General features: G+C 41.6%; 1 protein-coding gene across 1 annotated transcript in view; it reads right to left on the bottom strand.

Annotated features, from left to right (window-relative positions):
- Positions 1 to 26,095, bottom strand: part of nphp3 (nephronophthisis 3) — a 48,186-nt gene that overhangs the window by 11,895 nt on the left and 10,196 nt on the right. Inside the window, exons 7-21 of the mRNA XM_063206431.1 lie at positions 25,909 to 26,063; positions 24,543 to 24,711; positions 23,890 to 23,964; positions 22,123 to 22,290; positions 21,462 to 21,565; positions 20,324 to 20,438; positions 19,047 to 19,190; positions 16,435 to 16,532; positions 14,887 to 14,989; positions 13,497 to 13,582; positions 12,745 to 12,877; positions 10,471 to 10,635; positions 5,824 to 5,918; positions 3,738 to 3,860; positions 944 to 1,133 (exon numbers count right to left, since the gene is read on the bottom strand). Coding sequence (XP_063062501.1) covers positions 944 to 1,133; positions 3,738 to 3,860; positions 5,824 to 5,918; positions 10,471 to 10,635; positions 12,745 to 12,877; positions 13,497 to 13,582; positions 14,887 to 14,989; positions 16,435 to 16,532; positions 19,047 to 19,190; positions 20,324 to 20,438; positions 21,462 to 21,565; positions 22,123 to 22,290; positions 23,890 to 23,964; positions 24,543 to 24,711; positions 25,909 to 26,063 — 1,923 coding nt within the window. The remainder of the gene's footprint in view (positions 1 to 943; positions 1,134 to 3,737; positions 3,861 to 5,823; positions 5,919 to 10,470; positions 10,636 to 12,744; positions 12,878 to 13,496; positions 13,583 to 14,886; positions 14,990 to 16,434; positions 16,533 to 19,046; positions 19,191 to 20,323; positions 20,439 to 21,461; positions 21,566 to 22,122; positions 22,291 to 23,889; positions 23,965 to 24,542; positions 24,712 to 25,908; positions 26,064 to 26,095) is intronic.

Here is a 26,095-nt window from a genome sequence, read left to right on the forward strand (position 1 = left end):
TGCCTAGACGCAGAAAACAATGCACGGAGTAAGAAGCGGTTTGTTAGCACGTATATGGATTTTTTTTTAAACGCATTGGATTTGGCCTCTCGTTTACACATAAACAGAGTTGTAGAAGAAAAAAAAAAGTTATCCACATGTCGTGTTTACAAGTAAACAGATAAAAAATATCTGTGTGTGTGTGTGTGTATGTGTGTGTGTGTGTGTGTGTTTAACTACCTGAGTGAGTAGTCTGAGGTATTTGAAGAAGCAGCCGAGTGTTCTGTACAGGTTGGTGAATCATTTGAGTGTGCGTGTGTGTGTGTGTGTGTGTCAGGGGTGGAACTTGAGTTTTTTCCCCACCAGTCACTGTGGCAGGTAGATTTAAAAATCTACCAGTAACTAGCCATTTTTACCAGCAAAAGTGACTGGTGGGTTGAAAAATGTACCCGTCATTGGCAGGTGGACGGGTGCTTATTTCCATCCCTGGTGTGTGTGTGTGTGTGTGTGTGTGTGTGTGTGTGTGTGTGTGTGTGTGTGTGTGTGTGTGTGTGTGTGTGTGTGTGTGTGTGTGTGTGCGCGCGTGTGTGCGTGCATTTGTGTGTGATTTAAAACCTGAGTGAGTAATCCAAGGTCTTTGAGGAAGCAGCCGAGTGTTTTGTACAGGTTGTATAGGCAGTTTGCATATATGGAGAATGAGATGCCACTTGTATCCTTGAAGAGGCAGTAGACCACTATCATTTTGGTATTTATGTAAAAGACACATTATTGCTTCTTTAACATTGTTTGGGGCGATGTATTGTTTTCTCAATAATTATTGGTTCTCCCAAATAAACAAATCAAACTGTGTGTGTGTGTGTGTGTGTGTGTGTGTGTGTGTGTGTGTGTGTGTGTGTGTGTGTGTGTGTGTGTGTGTGTGTGTGTGTGTGTGCGCGTGTGCGTGCATTTGTGTGTGATTTAAAACCTGAGTGAGTAGTCCAAGGTCTTTGAGGAAGCAGCCGAGCGTCTCGTACAGGTTGGCCAGCCGTCTCATGCTCTCCTCCGTCTCGCAACTCTGCTCATAACACTTCAGAGACTCAAAGTACTCCGTTGCCATGGACACCTTGTCCTTCCCCACAAACTGCCAGTAGTTCAGCAACTCAGAAAAGTGACCTCTAAAGGACGAGTAAGAGAGGGAGGGAGGGAGAAGAGGTCATATGGTAGGTATACTAATAGACTATATTCCTGTGTGAACAATTCTCCAATCTAGTGTGTTTTAAAACACATTTAAAGTGATACTGTCCCATTTTTGGAAATAAGCTCATATTAAACGCACTCTAAAGAAGGCCCAGCTACCACAAGATCTGCTCACTAACTTCTACAGGTGTACAATTGAATCAGTAATTACATACAGCATTACATCTTGGTACACCAGCTGCACACACGACAACAAGAAGATGTTACAGTGCATCATTAAAACAGCAGAGAGAATCATTGGATGCCAACTACCCACACTTGAGGAGATCCACCATACACGCTGCACAAACAGAGCATTAAACATCCTTAACCCTATCGCGCCGGATGCATCATATATGTCTCATCAAATTCAAAGCCCTCTCCACGCTGACACAAAAAAAATCGATCTGAAAAACATCCTGCGTGTCATTTCCAAACGTCCTGTAGTACACGGAAACCGCCACAAGAGAGCAGCGGTCGACAACAAGTTGACCACAGCTCGGCGAAAAACAGGAAAATGGGGTAGAAGCGGTTTCCCTGACCGACGCTGAGATTTCGTCAAATTGCATAAGGTTTGTGTACAAATTTCCGAAATATAACTCTACATCCTTTAATTTGAACACTTGCTTTGTGCAATTAAGCAAGGAAGAGTTTATATTTTTACACCGTGTTGCAGAGAGATCGTGATAAAACTGATGAGACATATAAGCACCATCCGGCGGTGGCAGGAAGTCAGCCATCAATGCATTTGCTCCATAGGAAAACTTGCAAAGCATACCACAACCATTTAACAAAACACACACGTTGTTATATTTCATGAGAAAGATATTGCCTTAAAAAAACAGGTTTTACATGCAATTTTCAAAATGTAATGCAAAATGTTGAAATTATGATCCCATAAGAAGTGCATTGAAGTAAATGAAGAAATAGTCCAATTGTAGGAATGGACCCATATATTCAAATTACACATCAAAAATGAATAATAATCTATATTACACTCATAAATAGGTTGTTGAGCATTCGATCAGCTATGTTTTTACATAGATTTTAAAAAATTACCCAACCAGGCTGTGGGAAATGTAAAATATGGTCCTGCTAAAACAAGGATAGGCTTTAAAAAAATGGCAGGATCTCACTAAATATTTAAAGATAATCCTCAAATTAAATTGTCTGACAACTTTTTTAAATTAAAAAAAAGTTGTAAATGCATTAAAAGTCATTTTGCAATGGTCATGAAATTGGAATTTTCATTCATTAAAAGCCTGATGCATTATATATGATGCATTAAACATCTCAGTGACCTTAACAAAATTTTGAAATTTTTTTTTTACATTTCTTATAAGGGACCAATATTGAAGCAAATTCCAAAAAATTAGAATTTTCTCTCATTGCTTTCATGGTTCAGGTTTCACAGGGTTAAAGATCACACACACCCTGGTCACAGGCTCTTCACCATGCTACCATCTGGCAGGCGCTCTGGGACTCTGTGTACCCGCACTACGAGAATGAAGGACAGTTTCTATCCTACTGCCATTAGACTTTTGAACTCAATACGTCACCTGCCCCCCCTCAATACTTCAGGACTATCGATACTGTGAGATGCACATGGATTTTTATGGATTTTTATATATTATTTATTTACTGTTAATATATCTTTTATTTTGTGGGCATTTGTGGGTTGCTACTAAACATAATCTCACTATATTTATATAGTGACAATAAAAGCACTCTACACTCTACTCTACTCTACTCTAAACCTCCCCTTGAGTTAAATAACAGAGTTTTACCTTTCTCCTGTACTTTCAACCGTTCTCTGAGTATGGCAGTGCAAATTTTACCTCCATGCTAGCAGTTAACATTGAGTTCTATGAGATCAGCTGGCGGCTAACTGGTCTCATAGGACTCCATGTTAACTGCTAGCTTGGAGGTAAAATTTGCACTGCCGTACCCAGAGAACGGTTCAAAGTATAGGAGAACGGTAAAACCCTATTATTTAACTCTAGGGGAGGTGTAAAATAAGCTTATTTCCAAAAATGGGACAGTATCACTTTAAATTAGACTTCAAAGGGGGAGTGCTGTGTGGCATATTGCGCTAAGTACCCCACATATGGGCTTGCATGCCCACTGGGACCCCAGGCTCGAGTCCGGCCTTCGTCATGTCCCAACCATGCCCCATATAATAAGGTTTACTTTCACCTTGACCTTCACCTTGAAATCCAATGTGTTAAACACATTTTAATTAGACTTCAAAGGGGGGTCACTGTCTGGCATATTGCGCGAAGCACCCCACATATGAGCTTTCATGCATGGGTTATGTCCCAAGTTCCCAACCCTTTCCCATCTCTCTCTCCCACTAGTCTCTTGTCTTCATCTTCTCTGTATTATCCAAATAAAGGCTATAGACCCAGACCAAGCTATGAAAAAAATATAAAAGTAATCCGAAATAGAAAAAATTTCAAGTTATTGGTCTTGGGGTGATAGCCCCTTGAGATATAAAATCTTGTTTTTGGAGGGGTCTCCATCAATCAAATGGTCTTGCTCACCTCTTGTATAGGTTCTGAAACACAAACAAATTCAGTAGACTGAGGTGAAGCTTGGTAGTGTCTTCCTGCTGCTGTAGTAGCCATGGCAACTCATCAGCCACACGCCATGTCACCCTCTGCTGACTGCAAAACATAGAGTGCGTTACAATATGCGGCCTTGCCTCCTCCACTTGTGCTTGTCTCCTCGTACCAGGAAGTAATATGTCATGAAGACATCACTGACAACAGCATTATTTCAATATCTTGCAAAAGCTCAATTGTGAAGTCTTTTTCTCATTTGCAATTTGGATGGTGAATGAAAAAACAGTCCCTCAAAAGTTGTTGTGGCTAAGCTGACAGCTGTGAAACTTAATCATTTTCTCCACGGAGGAGGGGCCAGGAGGCGGGACGGACGAGGAGACAAGCACAAGTAGAGGAGGCAAGGTCACATATTGTATCGCACTCATAAACACAGGTCAGTCTCTCCTTCACTTCCTTATTATTGACACTCAATATTAGGACACCATTCATGAAAAAAATACAGTACATGTTGGAGGTTTGACCACCCCATCCTTTCGATTTTTGAAAACAGTACACTTTGCTCTTCAAAAATGTATAAGGAGGATGGTGTTGATAATTCGTAATTCAATGACATCAGTATATTTGTTTAAACTTTAATTAATTCAAGGATACTTTCATGTGTATACATGGATGTACTGTATGTTCCTCAAATGCAGACAGTGACTGAAGTAGAACATGAACTGGAATTGCTATTCATATTTGAGTCAGTTGTATAGCTACAGTATTCCAATTAGAGATCAGGGCTTGACACTGGCACCTGCCAACCGGCCAAATGCTGGTAAAACTTGTCAGTGGCTAGTAATACTATCAGTGTCACTAGCCAATTTGGCGTGCAGCTTATTCCATATGCATCATAGTAGCCTATATTCTTTCTGTTCTTTGCCAAGCTTTTTGTATTTCAGTTTAAAAAAAGCTCAGCAAATCCGTTTCTATTTGCTTGATATACTTTCATGTAGAAAGCTATACACTCATCTTGCTTTGGCACCTCATTCTCTTAAGCTAGATGTACACCATCATGATAAAGGGAAAAAAGAAAAACAAAAAATCTGTGGCTAGTGGAATACCTGAATGGCTAGTGACATGGGAAAACCACTAGCCATAGTGCCAGTGGCCAGTGCCAGTGCCAGTTAATGTCAAGCCCTGTTAGAGATGCACCAGATCCTGATTTTTAGGATCCTGCCGGATACCGGATCCACTGCTTAAGATCCTGCCGGATCCGGATCCTGTGAAAAACCCTATTATCCTGCCGGATCCGGAACCGGATCTTGGATCCTGTACATCTCTAATTCCTACACAATCTGCTGACTCGAACCAGCCCTTGCCATAAGCTTTGTCACCTATCCATGTTTTTGGATCAACAGCTAACAACCTGACTTTCAAGTTGCTCATGTGAAAGTTACAACCCTCCCAAATGAAGTTTTATGTACAAAAATAAATGTGTTGCACCGAAGAAAGATTTATTGTTTAATGAGCACAGAGAGGGCAGAATGTAAAGCTAGTCCTACACACAGGGTTCCCACACCTTTTTCATGAACAAATTCAAGCACTTTTCAAGCACCTTCAAGCACCAAATTCTCAGGTTTCCAGCACCTTTAAATAGGTCGCGGGAAGAGAGTGTGGGGGTCCTCCCCCAGAAAATGTGTTTTTAAGATGAAATTTCCTGTAGTTTGTTTGTTTGTTTTTATTAGATCCCCATTAGCTTTTGCTTTTAGCATTAGCTATTCTTCCTGGGGTCTTTCTCAATTATCAATTTTAGGGTGTCTAATGGCATATCCCATCTGACATCTCACTCCCTCAGATTTTTGATGTACCTGAACAATTTATTTCTATCATTTGGCTTAATGAGATTGACTTGACACAAATTTCAAGCATTTCCAAGCACTTCACCAAACATTCAAGCATCTTCACAACCTTGAAAACACCTAATTGAAATTCAAGCATTTTCAAGGAATTCAAGCACCAGTGGGAACCCTGTATACAATGTGCTGACTCTATAGTGTACATATTGTATATTGGTTGACATTACCCGAGTTGCTTGCTAAAATGGTGGATGAGCTTTTCCCTGTAGGTGGTGACAGTTAGTCCCCTCTCCATCAGCTCCAGACGAACGGCCTCGCATGCCTACGATAAAAAGTACGGAATATACTATTCAACAAGTTCCATTAACGCATTAAGTTACCTATATTTTTAAGATCAGTCCATTGCAAGTGAATACTTTCAATACAATAATGCTAACATGCAGTAATACTACTACCAGGTGATGCTCTGGACTAGGACATCGGCATTCGTACGCATCTTCTATAAACAACATGCGTCTATGTAAACGCACCTGCAGGTGTGTTAAGTGTATAATGCGGCAGCGCATGGTGCGTAAAAGCAGGTGCAAAATAAAATACAATACAGTATAATAATCATTACAATAGAAGTATAAAACAGTGGCTCTGTACGAAGGTTTTTTCTCAAGTAAAACAACGCACCTCCAGGCCACCTACGCATCTTCTATAAACGACATGCGTCTATGTAAACACGAGGACATTGACATTAATAACCATCTTCTACTGCAGGGGTTCCCAACCTTATTCAACTTGGGGCCCACTTGAAATTGTAAAAGATGTTCGGTGCCCACCCCTGACCCAATTAGGAATAAAGCTCAAATAGAACAACAGCAACACAAACCAAAATATGATTTTTATTTTTGGAAAATGATTTCAAGGCCCACTTGGAATACCTTCAGGGCCCACCAGTGGGCCCCGGCCCATAGGTTGGGAACCACTCTTCTACTGTATAAACCACATGCTGTAAACCAGGGGGGTGGGGGCGGACCTACTGCATGCCTTGAGGCCGTGGTATACGGGCCCCAACACAATTTTAATGTTATGGAGTTTCACATGAAGTATGACATGTTTTGTAAGAAATGTTAGAAATTACATTTGCCATACAATTAAATTATATTTTCAGGGGACCTAGTGAAGGTGAGGTCTGTTGTAGAGGTGGCCACGTGCCTTCAATATAGGCCCTAGTGTGCAATACAAGGGGAAATCCTTGTTTGTGTTCATAGTACGGCCCTTGGAGGACTTAATACAATTGTTAATACGAAGAGGCCCCTCAAATGAAGAAGGTTTCCCCATCCCTGCAGTAAACGCACCTGCGGGTGTGTGAAGTGTACGATGCTACAGAGGATATTGTGATGAAGCGGTCTGCACACTGTGTATTAACTCCAAAAATACTTTATTTCATTTTAACATACGGCAACGTTTCGATCCAACAGAGGGATCTTCCTCAGGCCTAAGGAAGATCCTTCTGTTGGATCGAAACGTTGCCGTATGTTAAAATGAAATAAAGTATTTTTGGAGTTAATACACAGTGTGCAGACTGCCTCATCACACTACTACTACTACTACCTTTTGTCTGGCACCTGGACAACTACTTGTGGATGTGCGCACCCTACTTCTAAACGCTACAGAGGATATTGGCATTAGTCGGCATGTTGTGGGCTCACCTGCAGGTGTGTGAAGTGTACGATGCTACAGAGGATATTGGCATTTTGTGGACTCACCTGCAGGTGTGTGAAGTGTATGATGCTACAGAGGATATTTAGCTGGGTTTCTTAGCGTCCAAAAAGGGCCTAATCGTTACGCGCTGGATAGAAGCACCAAAATCGGTGTAGACCTTCCTTAGGGTGTTCTCCATCATTTCAGAAGGGGTGCCCCAAATTTCAATGTCATTAAGGTCATTTTTATGGGGTAAATCCAAGATGGCTGCCCAAAACCAGCCAATAGTAGTAAAATGCTGTACTGCCTGGACATAATGGTGTTATGGGCAAATCCACCTATTTTTGTGTGATGTATACAAACTGAACTTTGAAAATATGTGCAAAACTTACCATAAAAACAATGTTATATATGTCTTATTTAGATTCAAAAACAGGAAAATCATAAAAACCATGGTCAGAATGAGATCACTCTACAATTGATAGCTCATTTCTGGGCATTTAGGTATTGAACCAACATTCATTAAGAGTTTTAAAAATTTGCAGTGGGTCATATCTATAACATCCAAAAAGAAAATTGTGGTTAGAAAATTTAGGGGAGAAGAGATAAACCCTTGAACTGGGCCACACATAACTGTCCCAATGTTAGCATGCTAGCATTAGCAGGTTCAGACACTCAGTCTGCTCTTCAGATAAAGATGGCAAACAATAATTTTAATCCCACTTACACATGCGCGCACACACACAAACTACTACTACTTCCTTAGGACCCCCTCAATGATTTAACCCTAGGAGTCCAACTGAAATATATTCATATCAATCAAGTCAATAATACATGTACATATCAAGTGTCAGTGACAGCTGTCAAATGACAAATGTATGCTGATTAATGTTCAGATATGTATATCGCAGTCCTAAGTGTACAATGGAGTGATAAGGGCATTTATGCTTAGGAAATTATGAATAATCAATATGCAATACACCATACATACAGTATATTGACAGATACTTTGTTTTAAAAGAGCAAAATGGTAACATGTCTGTTTTTCCATCTACTTTTGGCTTTAATCTAGATGACATGTTGGCTACCTAACCACTTAATTTATTGTTTGCTCGTTATTTTTTATTTGTGGGTGTGGTCCTTTGTTTAAAACATGTCTGCCTGCCTTCCCTCTCTCACATAGGCTACTAAAATAGTCTTTCAAAAACTTAAAACAACAGCATGTGGAAATCCTATTGGCTTTGGAGGGCTAACGTCTATAAGACTATACTGTACTCTACTGTATTGCACTGTACTGTACTCTACTATACTGTACTGTACTGTACTGTACTGTACTGTAATGTGATATACCGTACTGTACTCTACTGCACCGTGCAGTATGCTACTGTACTGTACTGTACTGTACTGTACTGTACTGTACTGTACTGTACTAGACTGCACCGTACTGTATGCTACTGTACTGTACTTAACTAGACTACACCGTACTTTATGCTACTGTACTGTACTGTACTTTACTTTACTGTACTGCACCGTACTGTATGCTACTGTACTGTACTGCACCGTACTGTATGCTACTGTACTGTACTGTACTGTACTCTACTGTACTTTATTATACTGCACCATTTTGTATGCTACTGTACTGTACTGCACTCCACTGCACTGCACTGTACTGTACAGTACAACTATAGAACTGAAACATGTAGAGCGGTGGTGCTCAAACTGTGGTACGCGTACCACTGGTGGTACTTGAGACATCTCTGGTGGTACTTGGAATACCATTATGAACCTCTCCTGTACTGACTGGCAAAAGTGAATATGGAAGGCCTTTACTGCGATATTCTAATGTTGGTTGTCAAGGTGGTACTCGGAGAGCTCAATATTTTCTCAGGGGGTACTTCACACAAAAGGTTTGAGAACCACTGATGTAGAGGCATTTTGTTTGGGGGGGCGGGGTATGATCGACTATTCTTCCGCCCAGTCTATTTATGTGCCTTGCATATCAAGAAAATGAGTCCAGGTAATGATTTACTTTCATAGTATATACCATATGAGAAGTGTTGTTCTATATAGATATTTCTCCTATGGGTAAGGGTGGCAAAAGACCTACAGTACATGTTGTCCATCAGCTGTCAGTTTTGATAGCAGTTTAAGTACTCAATGATTACTGAGCTAACTAATACAACTTTTGACACAAGTACTAGGTGAGGACTTGTCTGCAAATAAACATTTTTTTTTTTATCTCTGTCTTCTTACTCAACATACACTAAGAAATCATTCCCATTTAATTTGAACTGAAGCCATACTGTGGCCTACATGTAGGCCTATATTGAGTAATCTGTAATGCCATTCTAAAGATGACTGAAATGCTCTCACAATATGCACTTGTAAAAATATAGAATTAGGTGATCTTATGGGGTTCTTCATACATATGGAAAGGTCCTGTCCTTTACCCTCTCTCATACAAATAAAATACGTATATCTGTTATGGAAATTAGAGGATGGGGAACCTGCTACCTAGGGCATCTTGCACTGACACTATCCCATTCAAATCGAGCATTAGCAGCAGTCTATTCTCACCATAGTTTTAGTGTTGGCAATGCTCATTTTAATTCAGACCAAGAATCTTCTCAAATCGTTCACAATGTTACATGCTGTCAAGCACGTAAGCACAGACTCACCCATACTCTCACACTATGTACATTTTGTAGTTTTATCAATCTGGTCTAGCAGGCTACCCTTGCTTCATCTCTTCTGAGGACTATATTAACATTGTCAGCTAAGTATAATGTCATGTAATAACAATGTAATGCGTTACCAACATGACATATTGTATATGACATGGTAGACATTTTTTTTTCAAGGGGCACCCCTTCTAGGATGTCTTCAAATCAGTCAAGGAACACGTGTACCGAATTATATGCTTCTATCCAGCGCGTAACGATTTCTCGGCTTACAGCCCCTACTAATTGGCATTAGTCGGCATGTTGTGGGCTCACCTGCAGGTGTGTGAAGTGTACGATGCTACAGAGGATATTGGCATTTTGTGGACTCACCTGCAGGTGTGTGAAGTGTACGATGCTACAGAGGATATTGGCATTTTGTGGACTCACCTGCAGGTGTGTGAAGTGTATGATGCTACAGAGGATATTGGCATTAGTCGGCTCTGCATGTTGTGGACTCACCTGCAGGTGTGTGAAGTGTATGATCCCGCAGCGCAGGGTGAGGATGAGCAGGTACTCCATGCGGAAGAGGAGCGAGGAGAGCGTGGGGAAGGACAGCTCCGGTAGCAGCTCCAGCAGCTCCGACTCACTCACGCCATTATGGCTCGCATACAGCAGACACAACAACTGGAGAATACACAACACAACACGCCATTATGGCTCGCATAGAGTAGACACAACAACTGGGGAAACACAACACAACACGCCATTATGGCTCGCATACAGCAAGCACAGCAACTGGAGATACACAACACAACACACCATTATGGCTCGCATAGAGCAGACACAACAACTGGGGAAACACAACACAACACAACACGCCATTATGGCTCGCATAGAGCAGACACAACAACTGGAGAATACACAACACAACACGCCATTATGGCTCACATACAATACACAACAACTGGAGAATACACAACACAACACGTCATTATGGCTTGCATACAGCAAGCACAGCAACTGGGGAATACACAACACAACACGCCATTATGGCTCGCATAGAGCAGACACAACAACTGGGGAAACACAACACAACACAACACGCCATTATGCCTCGCATAGAGCAGACACAGCAACTGGGGAAACACAACACAACACAACACGCCATTATGGCTCGCATAGAGCAGACACAACAACTGGGGAATACACAACACGCCATTATGGCTCGCATAGAGCAGAGCAGACACAACAACTGGAGAAACACAACACAACATAACGGCTCGCATACAGCACAACACAACAACTGGGGAATACAATATTATGGCTCGCATACAATACACAGCAACTAAGGGAAACACAACACACCATTATGGCTCACATACACAGTGGACACAGCGACTGGGAGAATAGAATATATATTTTTCAAAACAGTCATAAACATCTGCATAGAGAAATTAGAGTACCGGTAGTCACTATTTACTACAACCGAACCTACCCACACTAGCTGTATGTAGCAAGACTTATTATGCCATTATGGCTCTGCAAACAGTACACAAAGCAACTTGCGAATGTTTTTCCAAAACACACATAAATAAACAAATGCATAGAGGGGAAGAACAGTCATTATTTGAGTTATTACACCATTACGGCCGACACATACAACAGATACAGCCCCTGGAGAAACAAAACATTACGGCTGACCACAGAAACTGTGGAAGATTTTTTTTTTTTACGTAACATTACACTGCATTTAGCAGACGACTTTATCTAAAACGATTTAAAGAAGAGGAAAAAAATTGACAACAGAAGCACTGAGAGAATTCAACTCTTCTTAAAAGCAAAAGGTGCTCAAACAGTCTTTTTGAAGGTTCAAGTATCAAAAAAGAAAGAGGAGGAAACTGAGGCACTCCGGTTTCAATGCTTTTACTTTTCTTCAAGGCAACAAAGGACTGAACGATGCGTTTCGACCTTCACAGCCTTTGTCAAAGACCATGAAGGTCGAAACGCGTCGGTCAGCCTATTGTTGCCTTGAAGAAACGTAAAAATATTGAAACGGGAGTGCCAGAGTGTCCTCCTCTTTCTTTGTTGATACTCGAAGCCACAAAGACTGTTGGAGCACCTGCGCTTTTAAGAAGATTTGGATTCTCTCAGTGCCACAGTTTCCTCAGTTTTTTCTTTTTAGAGACTTACAAAAGAGGACATACTGTACTGCCCTACAAAGGCGAAGAAGTACAGTAACTAGGCCAACATTGAAACTCAGAAAAATGCCTACAAAACCTTGGTATAAGGTTGGATATTGTAGTTACTGCCAATTTGACATTTGTACTGAACAAGTCTTAATCGATAACTTGAAGGGGAAGAACGTTTTTTTTTTGCATGTGGGGCCTTATTTCCGGAATAAAACACATCACTCTGCATTGTCATTGGCAAGTTGTTATGATGTAGTTCAGTGTTTTCAGCAAAGAGTGAATAGGCATGTCGACCTGCCCATCTGCAGTAAGAGGCTACACATGTTGAAAATCACAGCAACATGTAATGCCATGGAAGTAACCCCTAGAGTGGGAAAACAACACCTGGACAGGAAGTGGGACCTGGGGCCTATACTACAAAGCTGGTTCAGGAGTAAACCAGGTTAAATTAAAAGGTAAATCATCTAATAGAAGAGCCTGGAGTCCTCATCTTTGCTCTTCTATTAGATGATTTACCTCTTAACTTAACCTGGTTTACTCCTGAACCAGCTTTGTAATATAGCCCCCTGGAGTGGGAAAACAACACCTGGACAGAAAGTGTTACCTGTTTGGCCATGTGTCTCTCCTCGTCGCTGCTGAGTGATGACATCATCATCCTGAGGCTGAGCTGGAACAGGCCGACCGTGTCGTGACACATGACACACTGCACCAGGGTCTCCTCCAGGGACGAGCCAATCCTAACGCAGTAAACAAACGCAATAGTCCTATAAATAATCCAATAATTCAATATCATCTAATAATCTAATAAATGGTAAATGGACTACATTTATATAGTGCTTTTCCACTCCTTCGAGCACTCAAAGCGCTTTACATTGTATGCCTCAAATTCACATTGGCCGTGACTGCCACACAGGGTTAAGCAACTTGGGGTTAAGTTTCTTGCTCAAGGACACAACGATGGAGTCAGGCCGAGCGGGGCTCGAACCTGCAACCTTTGGGTTGCCGAACGGCTCCTCTACCAACTGAGCTACCACAACCCCTAATAATTATTATATCCTATTGTACTTACAGCACTGCTCTTGTATTTATTATATTAGTATTACTTTATATACAGCATGTACACTACACACACACACACACACACACACACACACACACACACACACACACACACACACACACACACACACACACACACACACACACACACACACACACGAGTCGAGTGTGTAAGAGTATTAGTAATTCAGCTCCAATTTGGCTGCAACACGTTTGACCACATACTTGGCTGGTCATGTTTATGCTTTTATTGTCTGTGATCAGATATAGACCAGAGGGTGAACTGATAATACTCACTCTGAAGTCAGGAGTCTGGCCAGAACGGAAATGTACAGGGCATTACAAGTAGATGCGGATCGACAATGTCTCTCCACTTTACGCTCCTGCTAAATAAATAAATAAATAATGTGTTACAGCTTCATCAAGACAAAATGATAATTCCAAATGCAAAACTATGCATACTGGCCCTGCCGTGGCCTAACGTTAGAGCTAGGGATGCACCGATACACATTTTTTCACTTCCGATCCGATCCTGACATCTAAATTTGGATATCTGCCGATACCTATACTACTCCGATCCAATACCAAAACCACATTATTGTATGGATTTCAACTTGAGGTAGGCCCAAGATGACTATTTGGTCAGTAAAGGAAGTCAGAAAAACAGGAAACCAATTAATTATTAAAAAGTAATAAGTAAAAGAGTAACAATCCAATCCAGAAAACTAATATACAAGTGTTATGACTCCAAATTAACATGTTACATTACAGCTGGCTCAATGTCAGTACTGGGAAAATTCCGATACTTGGGGAAAATTCCGATCCGATCTCTGAATTATGTTGATACCTGAACCCGATACCGATACACCGATACCGATATCCCATCCCTAGTTAGAGCACTGGGTTACTACGCTAGCGAACACGGGTTTGATTCCGTCCCGGGTCATTTGCTGATCCTTCCCCGTCTCTCTCTCCCTTCTCATTTCCTGTCTCTCCTCCACTGTCCTCTCAAAAATAAAGGCAAAAAAGCCTTTTTGGGGAAAAAACTATGCATAAACCAAGTAATAATTGGCTGTATAAACCAAGATAATTCAACTTTTTCGCAATGACTTCAAACAAGCTCTGCTCTGAACTGATGCAGACACGTACAAACAACTACCGATGTCAGGTAGTAAACCAGGGGTGTCAATTATAAGACCCAGGGGACAGATGTAGCCCAGGAGATAGTTTTATCTGGCCACGGACTTGTAGATAACAGAAAAACTAAGAATGTCAAAATAAGAAGTAAATCTCTAGCCCATTACACATTTTGCTGCAGTTCTCTGAGATCTTAGATCTTTAATATTTAGTCGGTCGCCATTTACAGATATGGACATGTTTATGTCTATGCCACCTGGATGCAACTACGTAGTAGCTTTGAGTGCAATGAATCAAAGGTTGTCTTTTTTTAAAGTGTTTTTTGGGGGCTTTTCGCCTTTATTCTTGACAGGACATTGAAGGACAGACAGCAAATGAGCGGGGAGAGATAGAGACAGGGGAGGGATCGGCAAATAACCCGGGCCATAATCGAACCCGGGTCGCCCGCCGGCATAGCAGTGTAGTGCTCTAACTACTGATAAAGCCACGGTAGAGCCGAATCAAAGCTCGTCTGACATCAGAATAGAAAAGGCCCTATTATTGCACAGACCTGTTCTTTGCTGAGTTTGATCTCGGCGATCAGGCAGTGCTTGGTGATCATGCTCTTCATCTCTTTGCTGGTCAGCGGGTCAAGATGAACCGTCGGCCACAGTCTGCAGAACACCAACGTATTACAGGCACAGTCAATTCAAATGAATTACAGTCAGGGTTCCCAGTCTTATTCAGCTATAAAATTCCACAATTTTCCATGACTTTCCAGACCAAAAAAAAAAACAAATTTCCATGACCACTTCCGGAAAAAGAAATTACGTTAAAATGTTTTAAAAAGTGTAAAAACTGAAGATTATCTTCACCGCCGAGCCACCGCCAGACTTAAGTGGGCTCATTGCATTCTAGAATGTTGCACATTACAGCACGAAACCAAACTGTCTCTGGCGAAGCGTTGTAGTATAGCCAGTAAGAAACAATGTTATACACAAAACAAAAAAGCTTTTGCTTCTACACAAATGTTAAGAAAATTCCATGATATTCCATGACTGTGCATGCAAAATGGCAAAATTCCATGACTTTCCATGACTGGAAAAACTTTCATGAAATTCCATGATATTCCAGAAATTCCATGACCCGTGGGAACCCTGTACAGTAATGTACCACAACTCACTCTCAAGTACGTACAAAAATCAGGGGTGTGTTTCTCAAACGTGTAGCTGTTAGCCAGTTAGCAACTTGGGTAGTTGCCAATGGGAAAGTGCATTGCAAACAACAAAGTAGCTAACAGAGTTAGCAACTACAGTTTCGAGAAATGCACCCCAGGACAATGAAAACTAGCAAGACCACTTCATTGTAATCAACATTGAGTGGTCACGATAACACGATAACAATTAAGACATTGATCATTATATTGATCACTATACTACCATAAGGTATCCATGACAACTCTAGTACTCAAATAACAGTTAAATGTCTAATTCTCTCCCTGCCTTTTCTTATACTGACAATTCAGGGGTGTCAAACTCATGTCAGTTCTGGGGTCACATACAGTAGTCAATTTGATCTTAAAGGGGGCCTGATCAATTTCATAATTGCATCAATTCTGCTTCATATCGGAAACATTTTGCTAGTCCATCATCTCGAGGTTGAAGTATAACAGGAACATTGACTGTAATTGGCGGGCAAAAGAGTCAAATTCGTTCTCAAGTATTGAAAACTGGAAATCTTGTCAGGGGGCGCTGTGGCGCAGCGCACTAAGCCCCCCCACATTTGGGCTTACATTGTCCACAGGGATCATTTCCCGGCCCTGCCCCATCTCTCTCCCAATCATTTCCTGTCTACTCTCCAACTGTCCTGTAATAACAAAGGCCAAAAAAGCCCCCAAAAATAGTTACAAAAAAGGAAAACACGAAATCTCAGAAAGGCCAGAGATTTTCTCTCTTTTTTTTTTACCTTCTTAGCTTTTTCTTTGTCTGGGCTGTATAGAGCCAGCTGGCAGGCTCCATCCGGCCCCCAGGCCTTATGGTTAACACCCCTGCTCTATGTAGCTTCTACCAGCTAACGTAACACAGCACAGCGTACACATGGACGCAATAAGTGGTAATACCTCCAGGCTTGCGGGCATGTTTCCACATTGACTGACACGAGCACTCTGACGTTGGCGGGCAACGGATCAATCAGCCACTTCATGTTGCGCTCCGCACTCTGCAAAGAACACACACACACGCACACACACGCACACACACGCGCACACACACATACACACACACAAGCACACGCACAAGCACACGCATATAGACGCACACACACACAAACACATGCACACACAGGCACACACGCGCGTACACACACACGCACACACACAGACACTCAATACCGCTACTCAGCTCTTAGAAATACATCTCTTAACATCAACTATGAGAACATCGTCTGTTTTTCCCATCGAGAACAGATATCCAATATCCTTGGTACACACACACTCAATAGGTCCATTGCGATCCATGAACGTCAAGAAGGAAATGGGTCTTGCCACTAGTAGACATTTCACAGAACATCCAGACTATCACAAGATATAACCCAGGAAGAACACACACATTTAACAACAAAGAATACCTACAATACATGTGTTAGAGTGCTTTGACTGAAAAGGGAAACACTGCATGTGCACTATCTGAACCACTACATGAAATATGGTACAAAAGTTATTGGGGAAAAAAATCAAAAAGATGGCCTGCGCCTTTCAATGTGGCTTTAGTTATGTGGTGGTGCGTTGGCTTGGAATATAGAGTAATACAAAGTCAGAAAGTCTGGAGCTCGCACTCAAAAAAAGACTTAAGAAGAGATGCCCAAATAAAGTGGGTTTTTAATGATCTCACATATGCCGTGCTATATTTACAAAAGTGCAAACGTTTCGGGTGATCCCATCCTCAGTGCAAAAAAACCAGAACAAACATTCACATAGGTTTAAAAAGGAAGTGAAGCCAGGAGGCAATCAGTTACGAATAGCCAATCAGGACCCATATTCAATGATGGGTGATTCAGTTGCTGTATGGAGAGATGACAATGATTAACAATTATTTAAAAAACAGTAGATCATGTGCTCAATTACAATCACTAAAAACAGATTGGACTGTTGTGTCATGTGTCTACATTTCAAAAATCATGATTACGTAAACAAGGCAAGAAAAAATTATAGGAAACAGCTCAAGTCCAAATCCTCATTGGGGCCCTTGGGAGACAATGTTTGCATGTAAAAAATCCATTTGGCTTCACATTGCAATAATTTGGATTCCACAGCACGGTTTCTGCGGCTGGGGGTCAAACGGTCAATCCCAATGAATTGCAGTTGGGCCGTGGTGAAAATGGGCTGCCTATTGCCAAATTTGATCTTTACATGAAAGTTTACTAAGTAATAAACAAATATTTTCTAGTATGGTCCAAATAGAGTCATTTTTGCAGCTAAAAATGGCTATTTTTGGAAATTCAAAATGGCGGACCATGGAGAAGATCCCCCTTTTCATGTATGAAAAGCGCAATTTTTCATGTCTTAATGAATACTTTGAATTTGATGGTGATGGTAATTATTCATGAAAAAGGTAACATTAGTGAATGGGTAGCATGAATTCTGGAAATAAACAACTAAAAATCTCACACAAGTCTTTTTTTGAGGGCGAGCTCCAGACTTTCTGACTTTGTATTACAAAAGTTATTGGACCAGCAGGCAGTGCACTGCTTAACCCCTTAAGACACGGCATTATAAATTAGCTGTTACCAGAATGGCAATGACCAAGTCATGATGTATTACTAAAGGCCCCGTGCACTGTCATAGTGTAGTACTATAGTAGTAAACTTTCAATGTCTATTACAGCGTGCCACAGGAGGTACGGCGTGCATTAAGGGGCTACAAAGGGCTGTGCTAAATGGACTGCATTTCTATAGGGCCTTTCCACTCCTTCGAGTACTAATAGCGCTTTACATTATATGCCTCACATTCCTCCATTCACACTCCCATTCAAACACCGGTGGCACAGGGTACAATGTAAAGCGCTTTGAGTGTTCGAAGGAGTGGAAAGGCTCACCACACTGCCACCAGGAGCAACTTGGAGTGAAGTATCTTGCTCAAGGCCACATCGACGGGGTCAGGCAGAGCAGGGTTCGACTGGTTGCCGAACCTCCCGCTCCTCTACCACCTGAGCCTACCTTCCTCCAGCCTACCACAATAGGACACTGGTGGACACTACCGTCAGAGAGAGTAGAGAGAGAGAGGTTCCATTGGCCCATTGTTTACGGGTTCTATTATTGCAAGGGGGAGGGAGGGAAATCCCCCTTTAGGCAGACCTAGGCAGACCTAAGGACTGTTCTATTCAATGCTAGGAGTATTATGACACGTCCCTTTAGGCAGAACGGAACCTGGTCATGTTAGGTGCCCATAGCAACTTATTACATTGGCATATCTCTATATACTTAAAGAGTCTCTGACTACCGTCAGAGAGAGTAGAGAGTCTCTATATACTTAAAGAGTCTCTGCTACCGTAGCTCTAATGGTAGGGCACTGGGCTGCTTTCCCGGCAATGCAGGTTCGATTCCGGCACGGGTCCTTTGCCAAACCTTCCCCATCTCTCTCTCTCTCCTACATGTTTCCTGTCAAAATCTAAATAAACTAATAAAAGACCAAAAACAAAAAAACAAAACAAATAGGACACTGGTGGAAAGTGCTACCTGTATCTGATCAACAGAATCGATGATGATGATGATGTTGCCATGGCGACGAGCTGATAAGCGTTCCAGCCAGCGAGGGAACTCTTCTAGAACCTTACAGGGATCCATAGTGAGCCCAGAGATGGACCAGAAGTGCTGCAACAACTACAGGACGCACACACACACACACACACACACACACACACACACACACGCACACGCACACGCACACGCACACACACACACACGCACACGCACACGCACACACACACGCAAAACGCCCTACGTATTAGATTACTGATGACTCATGTTGTGTAGAATGATGTAATTAATGTTACATCAGAAGCTTAGTGAAAATCATAAATAAACTGTGATTCTTTTAAATATTTAACCCGTTAAGACAAGGGCTGGGAATCGATCCAAATTTCCTGGATTGATTCGATTCCGATCCAGAAGGTCACGAACCAATTCGATCCACGATCTGATTCGATTCGATTCAATATCGATATTCTGTATTGCTGGGTTGTCAGTTTAACCCATTTATGCCTAAAATTCTAAGACCGGCTATGAAAACCTAAATATCTCAACCTTTGATACCCACACAAACATGAAATACCTTGGTATGAGAGAAAGAAGTGGGTTGTGAATCGATATCACACTTTTCGAAACGTGAATTGACATTGGATCGCGATTCGATCTTTTGAGCACAGCCCTAGTTAAGACACAGCGTTATAAATTTGCTGTTACCAGAATGACAATGATCAAGTCGTAGTGTATTACTAAAGGGCCTGTGTTATGTCACAGTAATGGAGTACTATTACAGCGTGCCACTGGAGGTATGGCGTGCATTAAGGGGCTATGTTAAGACTTACTGCAATAAAAACAAAATAGAAATATATGGTGTGAAGTGAATGACCGATTTACTTTAACAGTGAGGCGCTTCATGATGAGCACAGTATTAGATTACTGATGACTCATGTTGTGTAGAATGATGTCATTAATGTTACATCAGAAGCTTAGCGAAAATCATAAATAAACTGTGATTCTTTTAAACATTTTTAACCTGTTAATGGCAATGACTAAGTCATGGTGCATTACTAAAGGCCCTGTGTTATGTCATAGTAGTGTAGTACTATGGTAGCTAAATTTTCAACTTTTCCAACTTTACTATGGTAGCTACTGTAACTATTACAGCGTGTCACAGGAGGTACGGCGTGCATTATGGGGTTACCTTAAGACTTACTACTATAATACCAACAAATGAGAAATATATGGTGTGAAGTGAATGACTGATTTACTTTAACAGTGAGGCGCTTGATGATGAGCACGGGCTCTGCACTTGTAGAGGACTGCCGGCCCACAAAGTGATGCAGGATGATGGTGTTGGGAGACAGCCTCTGCTGCAACTGGATCCTGGGGGCAATAGAATCAGGGGTGCATTTCTCAAAACCGTAGTTGACTACGCTTTTGAGAAACACATCCCAGAACTGAAATCCCATACAGTGAAGACACGATGCATCATTTCTGTGTTACACTATAACTCATTATTGCTTTAACGTACTACCTAGTAAATTCGACAGTTAGATTATCCACATTGTAGCGGCGAGGCCCGTCGGACTGAATTGTCTATCGTGTTTCCCATATGATCTCCTTTCTCTGTATGTGTGTGAACGTGTGTTTGTGTCTGTGTGTGTGAATGTTGTTTCCCACTCCCTGGTGTGTCTTCTAGAATTCTGTTTGTGTGTCAATCAGTTTTGGCATGGGATTTTATTGGGGGAAGGTTTCCGGGCGGGGATAATTAAAGGGACACTGTGCAGGAAATGGTCAAAAAAGGTACTGCAACTATGCTGCTCATTGACACTGTGTCGCCTATTGCCAAATTTGACCTTTTCATGAAAGTTTACTAAGTAATAAACTAAAATTTTGTATTATGGCCAAAGTACAGCCATTTTTGCTGCTAAAAATTCAAAATGGCGGATCATGGAGAAGATGATGGAGAAGAAAGTGCTATTTTTCCAGTCATAATGAATACATCGAATTTGATGGTGGTGGTAAGTATTCATGAAAAAGGTAACATTAGTGAATGGGTAGCATGGATTCTGGAAATAAACAACTAAAAATCTCACACAGTGTCCCTTTAAGGGATTAGATGGACTGGTATTGAGAAGGGATAGGATAATTGATCAGTGTTCTAAGATGTTAAGTAGATTTTATTCAGAGCTGAGGAGAACTTTATAGAGGGCAGACGTGTCGACAGTGCAGTATGTAAAGAGGGTAATGAGAGGCTAGGAAAGATCCTAAACTGTATCCATTGCCGCTGTTCTCCTTTGAAGTGGCTACAATTCGGCACTGCAATATGTTTAAAATTTGGTATAGTAGAAATACATAATTCAATAATACATTAATACATCTCCAAGGAAGTTGACATGGTTTTACCATTTCGCGAGTAGGACGGATTTCCCCGACCCTGGTCCGCCGGACACCAGCACAGGAGGGGTAGGGGGAGGGGCCGCCACCAGGTCATTCAGACGAGTCAGATACTGACGGACAAAAACAGAATCAAGTCTTCAAATGGAAAAGTGGTGCTGCAAAACACACTGCATGTGTCACAAATCACACAGGAGCATACACATTGTTTTGAAAGGGCCACAAAGTATTAAAATATATATATACAGAACGCAGGGAGAACAAAAACCTTGCTAACGTTGATGTGCAGACAGCAAAATATAAAATACAAAAATATGTAATTCAGCGTAGAGTAGGCAAATGAAACCTTGTCAAAGTTGGGGTGTGTGGTAGTGGAAGTCAAATCTTGTCAAAGTTGAGGTGTGTGGTGAAGGTCAAACCTTGTCAAAGTTGGGGTGTGTGATGAAGGTCAAAGGTCAAACCTTGTCAAAGTTGAGGTATGTGGTGGTGGAGGTCAAAGGTCAAACCTTGTCAAACTTGAGGTGCGTGGTGGTGGAGGTCAAATCTTGTCAAAGTTGAGGTGTGTGGTGAAGGTCAAAGGTCAAACCTTGTCAGAGTTGAGGTGTGTGGTGGTGGTCAAAGGTCAAACCTTGTCAAAGTTGAGGTGTGTGGTGAAGGTCAAAGGTCAAACCTTGTCAAAGTTGAGGTGCGTGGTGGAGCTGCATATGTTCTGGAAGGTCTCCATCTGCTCCTGCTCGTCGTGTTGGTCCCACAGCACGTCGCTCCCCTCCACCTCCACCTGCTCCTCCAGTACCTCCACACGCTCCTCACCTGGGCACGACTTCAGCTCCAACAGCTCCTGGAGACACCAGATTACATTACATTACATTACATTTCACTTAGCTGACGCTTTCATTTTATTCAAAGCGACTTACAGTTATTATTTGTCAGGGTATTGGTTACAGTCCCTGGAGCAATGTGGGGTTAGGTGCCTTGCTCAAGGGCACTTCAGCCATGGATGGAGATGTAGGGAGAGGTCAGGTGGATTCGAACCGACACGCCCTAGATTGAAAGACCAACTCTCTAACCACTTGGCCAAAAGACATCAATCTAGTTTAAAAAAATGCACTGTGTTAGATTGTGGTCAGAGTTGTTATTGCAACTATGCTGCTCATTGAAATTGTGCTGCCTATTGACATATTTTATCTTTTCATGAATATTAATAAATAATAAACCAATATTTACTAGTATGACCAAAGGACGGTAAGTTTTGCAGCTAAAAATGCCTGCTTCTGCACATTCAAAATGACGGACCACGGAGAATATCCCCTTTTCATGTACTGTACAGGCCAAAAGTGTGGACTCACCTTCTCATTTAAGCATTCTGTTTATTATCGTGGATTTTAATTGTGTATTTTCATGGAGGGCATCAAAACTGTGCTTGAACACATGTACAATTATGTGCTTACTGAAAAATATAATTCTAGCTGTTGTTCAAAAGCAATGTCAGCTGTCTACCCACCTGACGTCAACACAGCACAACTGATGGCCGCACACATTTCAATAAGCTTGTTTTTTGTCTATTTTCAAGTAAAAATGTCCAGTGCAGAACTCGAATTTTGAGGCCTAAAACCTAGTTTCTTGATCTGATATTGAGTCACAGCCAGTTACTTGGAGAGGTCAAACCTGTGTTGTAGGGAATCTGTGGCAGGGTTTTTCACTTTCACTTTTATTTTTTGCACCACTGTGCATCACCTAGATAACCAGCTATGTTTGACCAAGTGACCCATTATCAGATCAAGAAAATCTTTCTTGTATTGCTTGTATAAATTAAGATTGAATTGACTGACTGAATTGACTGGTTGTTTTTACTTGAAAATAGACAGACAAATAAGCTTGTTGATATGTGTGGGGGCCTAAGTGTTGCTGGGTTGACGTCACTGTTTGGCTTTTTTTTTTTAAATAATTGTTTTTCTTTTTTATATTTTTCATTTTTTTGGCACATAATTATACATGTGTTAATGCACAGTTAAGAATTCTGTGTACAGCGTGCCTCTACAATAGGTCTGCACAATTATGAAAAAATCATAATCACGATTATTTGGGTCAAAATCATAATCACAATTATTAATCACTATTATTGATTTTTGCTGAATTTGTAAAAAATATAACAAAATGAAACATAACCAAGAATGAATTATATACGGGATGAGAAAAATAAAATGAATTGTAATAATTATGTAAAAGGCAATAGCGTGAAACTTAGGTGAACAGATTTCTGGCCAGAAACACCAGCCTGTAAGCATGTTCTGGCTTCAAGGACGCTCTCGAAGGTAGGTCACTATTGCCACGATTAAATCACGATTAAAATCGCAATTTCGATATAACTATTATATCACGATTTTCGATTGTTGCCGATTAATTGTGCAGCCCTACTCTACAACATTGCAGTTCTCACCTGCTTGATGATCTTCTCCAGCTGCTGGAAGACCAGAGAGGCTCCTTCCTCCGCAGAACCACTATGGTCCACCACCTGCAGATAGATATCATGGATTACAGTCACATTAAAGGGACACTGTGTGAGATTTTTAGTCGTTTATTTCCAGAATTCATGCTGCCCATTCACTAATGTTACCTTTTTCATGAATACTTACCACCGCCATTAAATTCTAGTATTCATTATGACTGGAAAAATTGCACTTTTCATACATGAAAAGGGGGATCTTCTCCATGTTCCGCCATTTTGAATTTCCCAAAATAGTCATTTTTAGCTGCAAAAATTACTGTACTTGGACCATACTAGAAAATATTTGTTTAATACTTAGTAAACTTTCATGTAAAGATCAAATTTGGCAATAGGCAGCCCAATTTCAATAAGCAGCATAGTTGCAGTACCTTTTTGACCATTTCCTGCACAGTGTCCCTTTAAAAAATAATTCTACTGCAACAATTTAGCAATTGAAAGGCTAAATTACATACGTGGATAAAATGGTCCTTTTCTATTTCTACAACAATTCAAACTTTATCGCAAACCACTCATTAACAGTGTTACCACCACATACTTCTGAGTTACGCGTCTCTAGTCATGTTCTTTATGGATAAAATATTTACCTTGATTTTGGCATTTTTATCTGCGTTGTTGATTTTCTCGAGCAGTTCCCTGGTGGTGCCACTGATGCTGGAGATCTCGTCCGCTTTCCGCAGGTACAGCAGGAGTGGTCTGGAGTCTGCATTCTTCACAAACGCCTCCACCGCATCCTCTACCACAGTGCCTGACAGACTAAGAGACACATACAAAAAGTTCCCTTCAGATGATACTGTCCCATTTTTGAAAATCTTGAGTTAAATAATAGGGTTTTACTGTTCTCCTGTACTTTCAACCGTTCTCGGGGTATGGCAGTGCAAATTTTACCTCCATGCTAGCAGTTAACATTGAGTCCTATGAGACCAGCTCGCGGCTAACTGGTCTCATAGGACTCAATGTTAACTGTTAGCTTGGAGGTAAAATTTGCACTGTCATCATAACTAGAAAACGGTTGAAAGTACAGGAGAACGGTAAAACCCTATTATTTAACTCAAGGGAAGGTGTAAAATAAGCTTATTTCCAAAAATGGGACAGTATCACTGACAAGGCCCCTGGCCCTACCATGACGCTAACGGTAGGGCACTCGTCTGCTACGCGGCTGACCCGTCTCTCTCTCCCCATTCGCTTCCTGTCACTCCTTCACTGTCCTATCATAAAAATAAAGTCAAAAGACCCACAAAAAAAATCTTTCAAAAAAAGACAAAAGGCCCCTGTTATTAATTAGCTGTTACCAGAATGACAATGACCTAATCGCAGGATTTCCCAAACTGGGGTGCGTGCACCCCTGGGGGTGCGCAGCCAGCCATAAGGGGGTGCACGAGCTGAATAGAGGAATGTTTGATATGTGAGGTTTACTCCATCATTAATGAACATTAAGTGGTTTTTAATTACTAGTATGGTGAATTGTATGCTGAAGGGTCCATGTGAATTGTACAGTAGTTTAACTCTAGACTATTGTAAAAAGAGGATTCCACAAAACGATTGTGCAAAATGTGCAGTGAATCCATACTTTCATGGACATCAGCACACCAAAATATTCGATTAGGGGGTGCGCGAACCACATTGAAATGTACAAGGGGGTGCGCAGGGGGAAAAGTTTGGGAACCACTAAGGTCCTAATGTATAACTAAATGCACTGTACACTGTAATAGTAGTGTAGTACTATGGTAGTGACGTTTTTTCAGTGAATATTTCAGTGTTCCACTGGTGGAGCGTTGTACGTACATACGCACGCACGCACGCACGCACGCACGCACGCACGCACACACACACACACACACACACACACACGCACGCACGCACGCACACGCACACACACACACACACGCACGCACGCACGCACGCACGCACGCACACGCACACGCACACGCACGCACACACACACACACACACCTGCTGATGGAGGGTTTGAGCAGGAACACACAGAGGGAGCTCCTCTCCATCTCCTGTTGTCTCTCGGCTGCGCTGCCGCTGCCCTCAGTGAAGTAGACGTTCAGGTAGAAGTGGCCCAGGCGCTCACACAGGCCCTGCAGCCTGGGGGAATACTTCTGGAGGAGAAGAGAGAGGAGATACGTTAGTA

This window comes from Engraulis encrasicolus, chromosome 9, assembly GCF_034702125.1.
Source record: "Engraulis encrasicolus isolate BLACKSEA-1 chromosome 9, IST_EnEncr_1.0, whole genome shotgun sequence".
Lineage (NCBI taxonomy): Eukaryota > Metazoa > Chordata > Actinopteri > Clupeiformes > Engraulidae > Engraulis > Engraulis encrasicolus.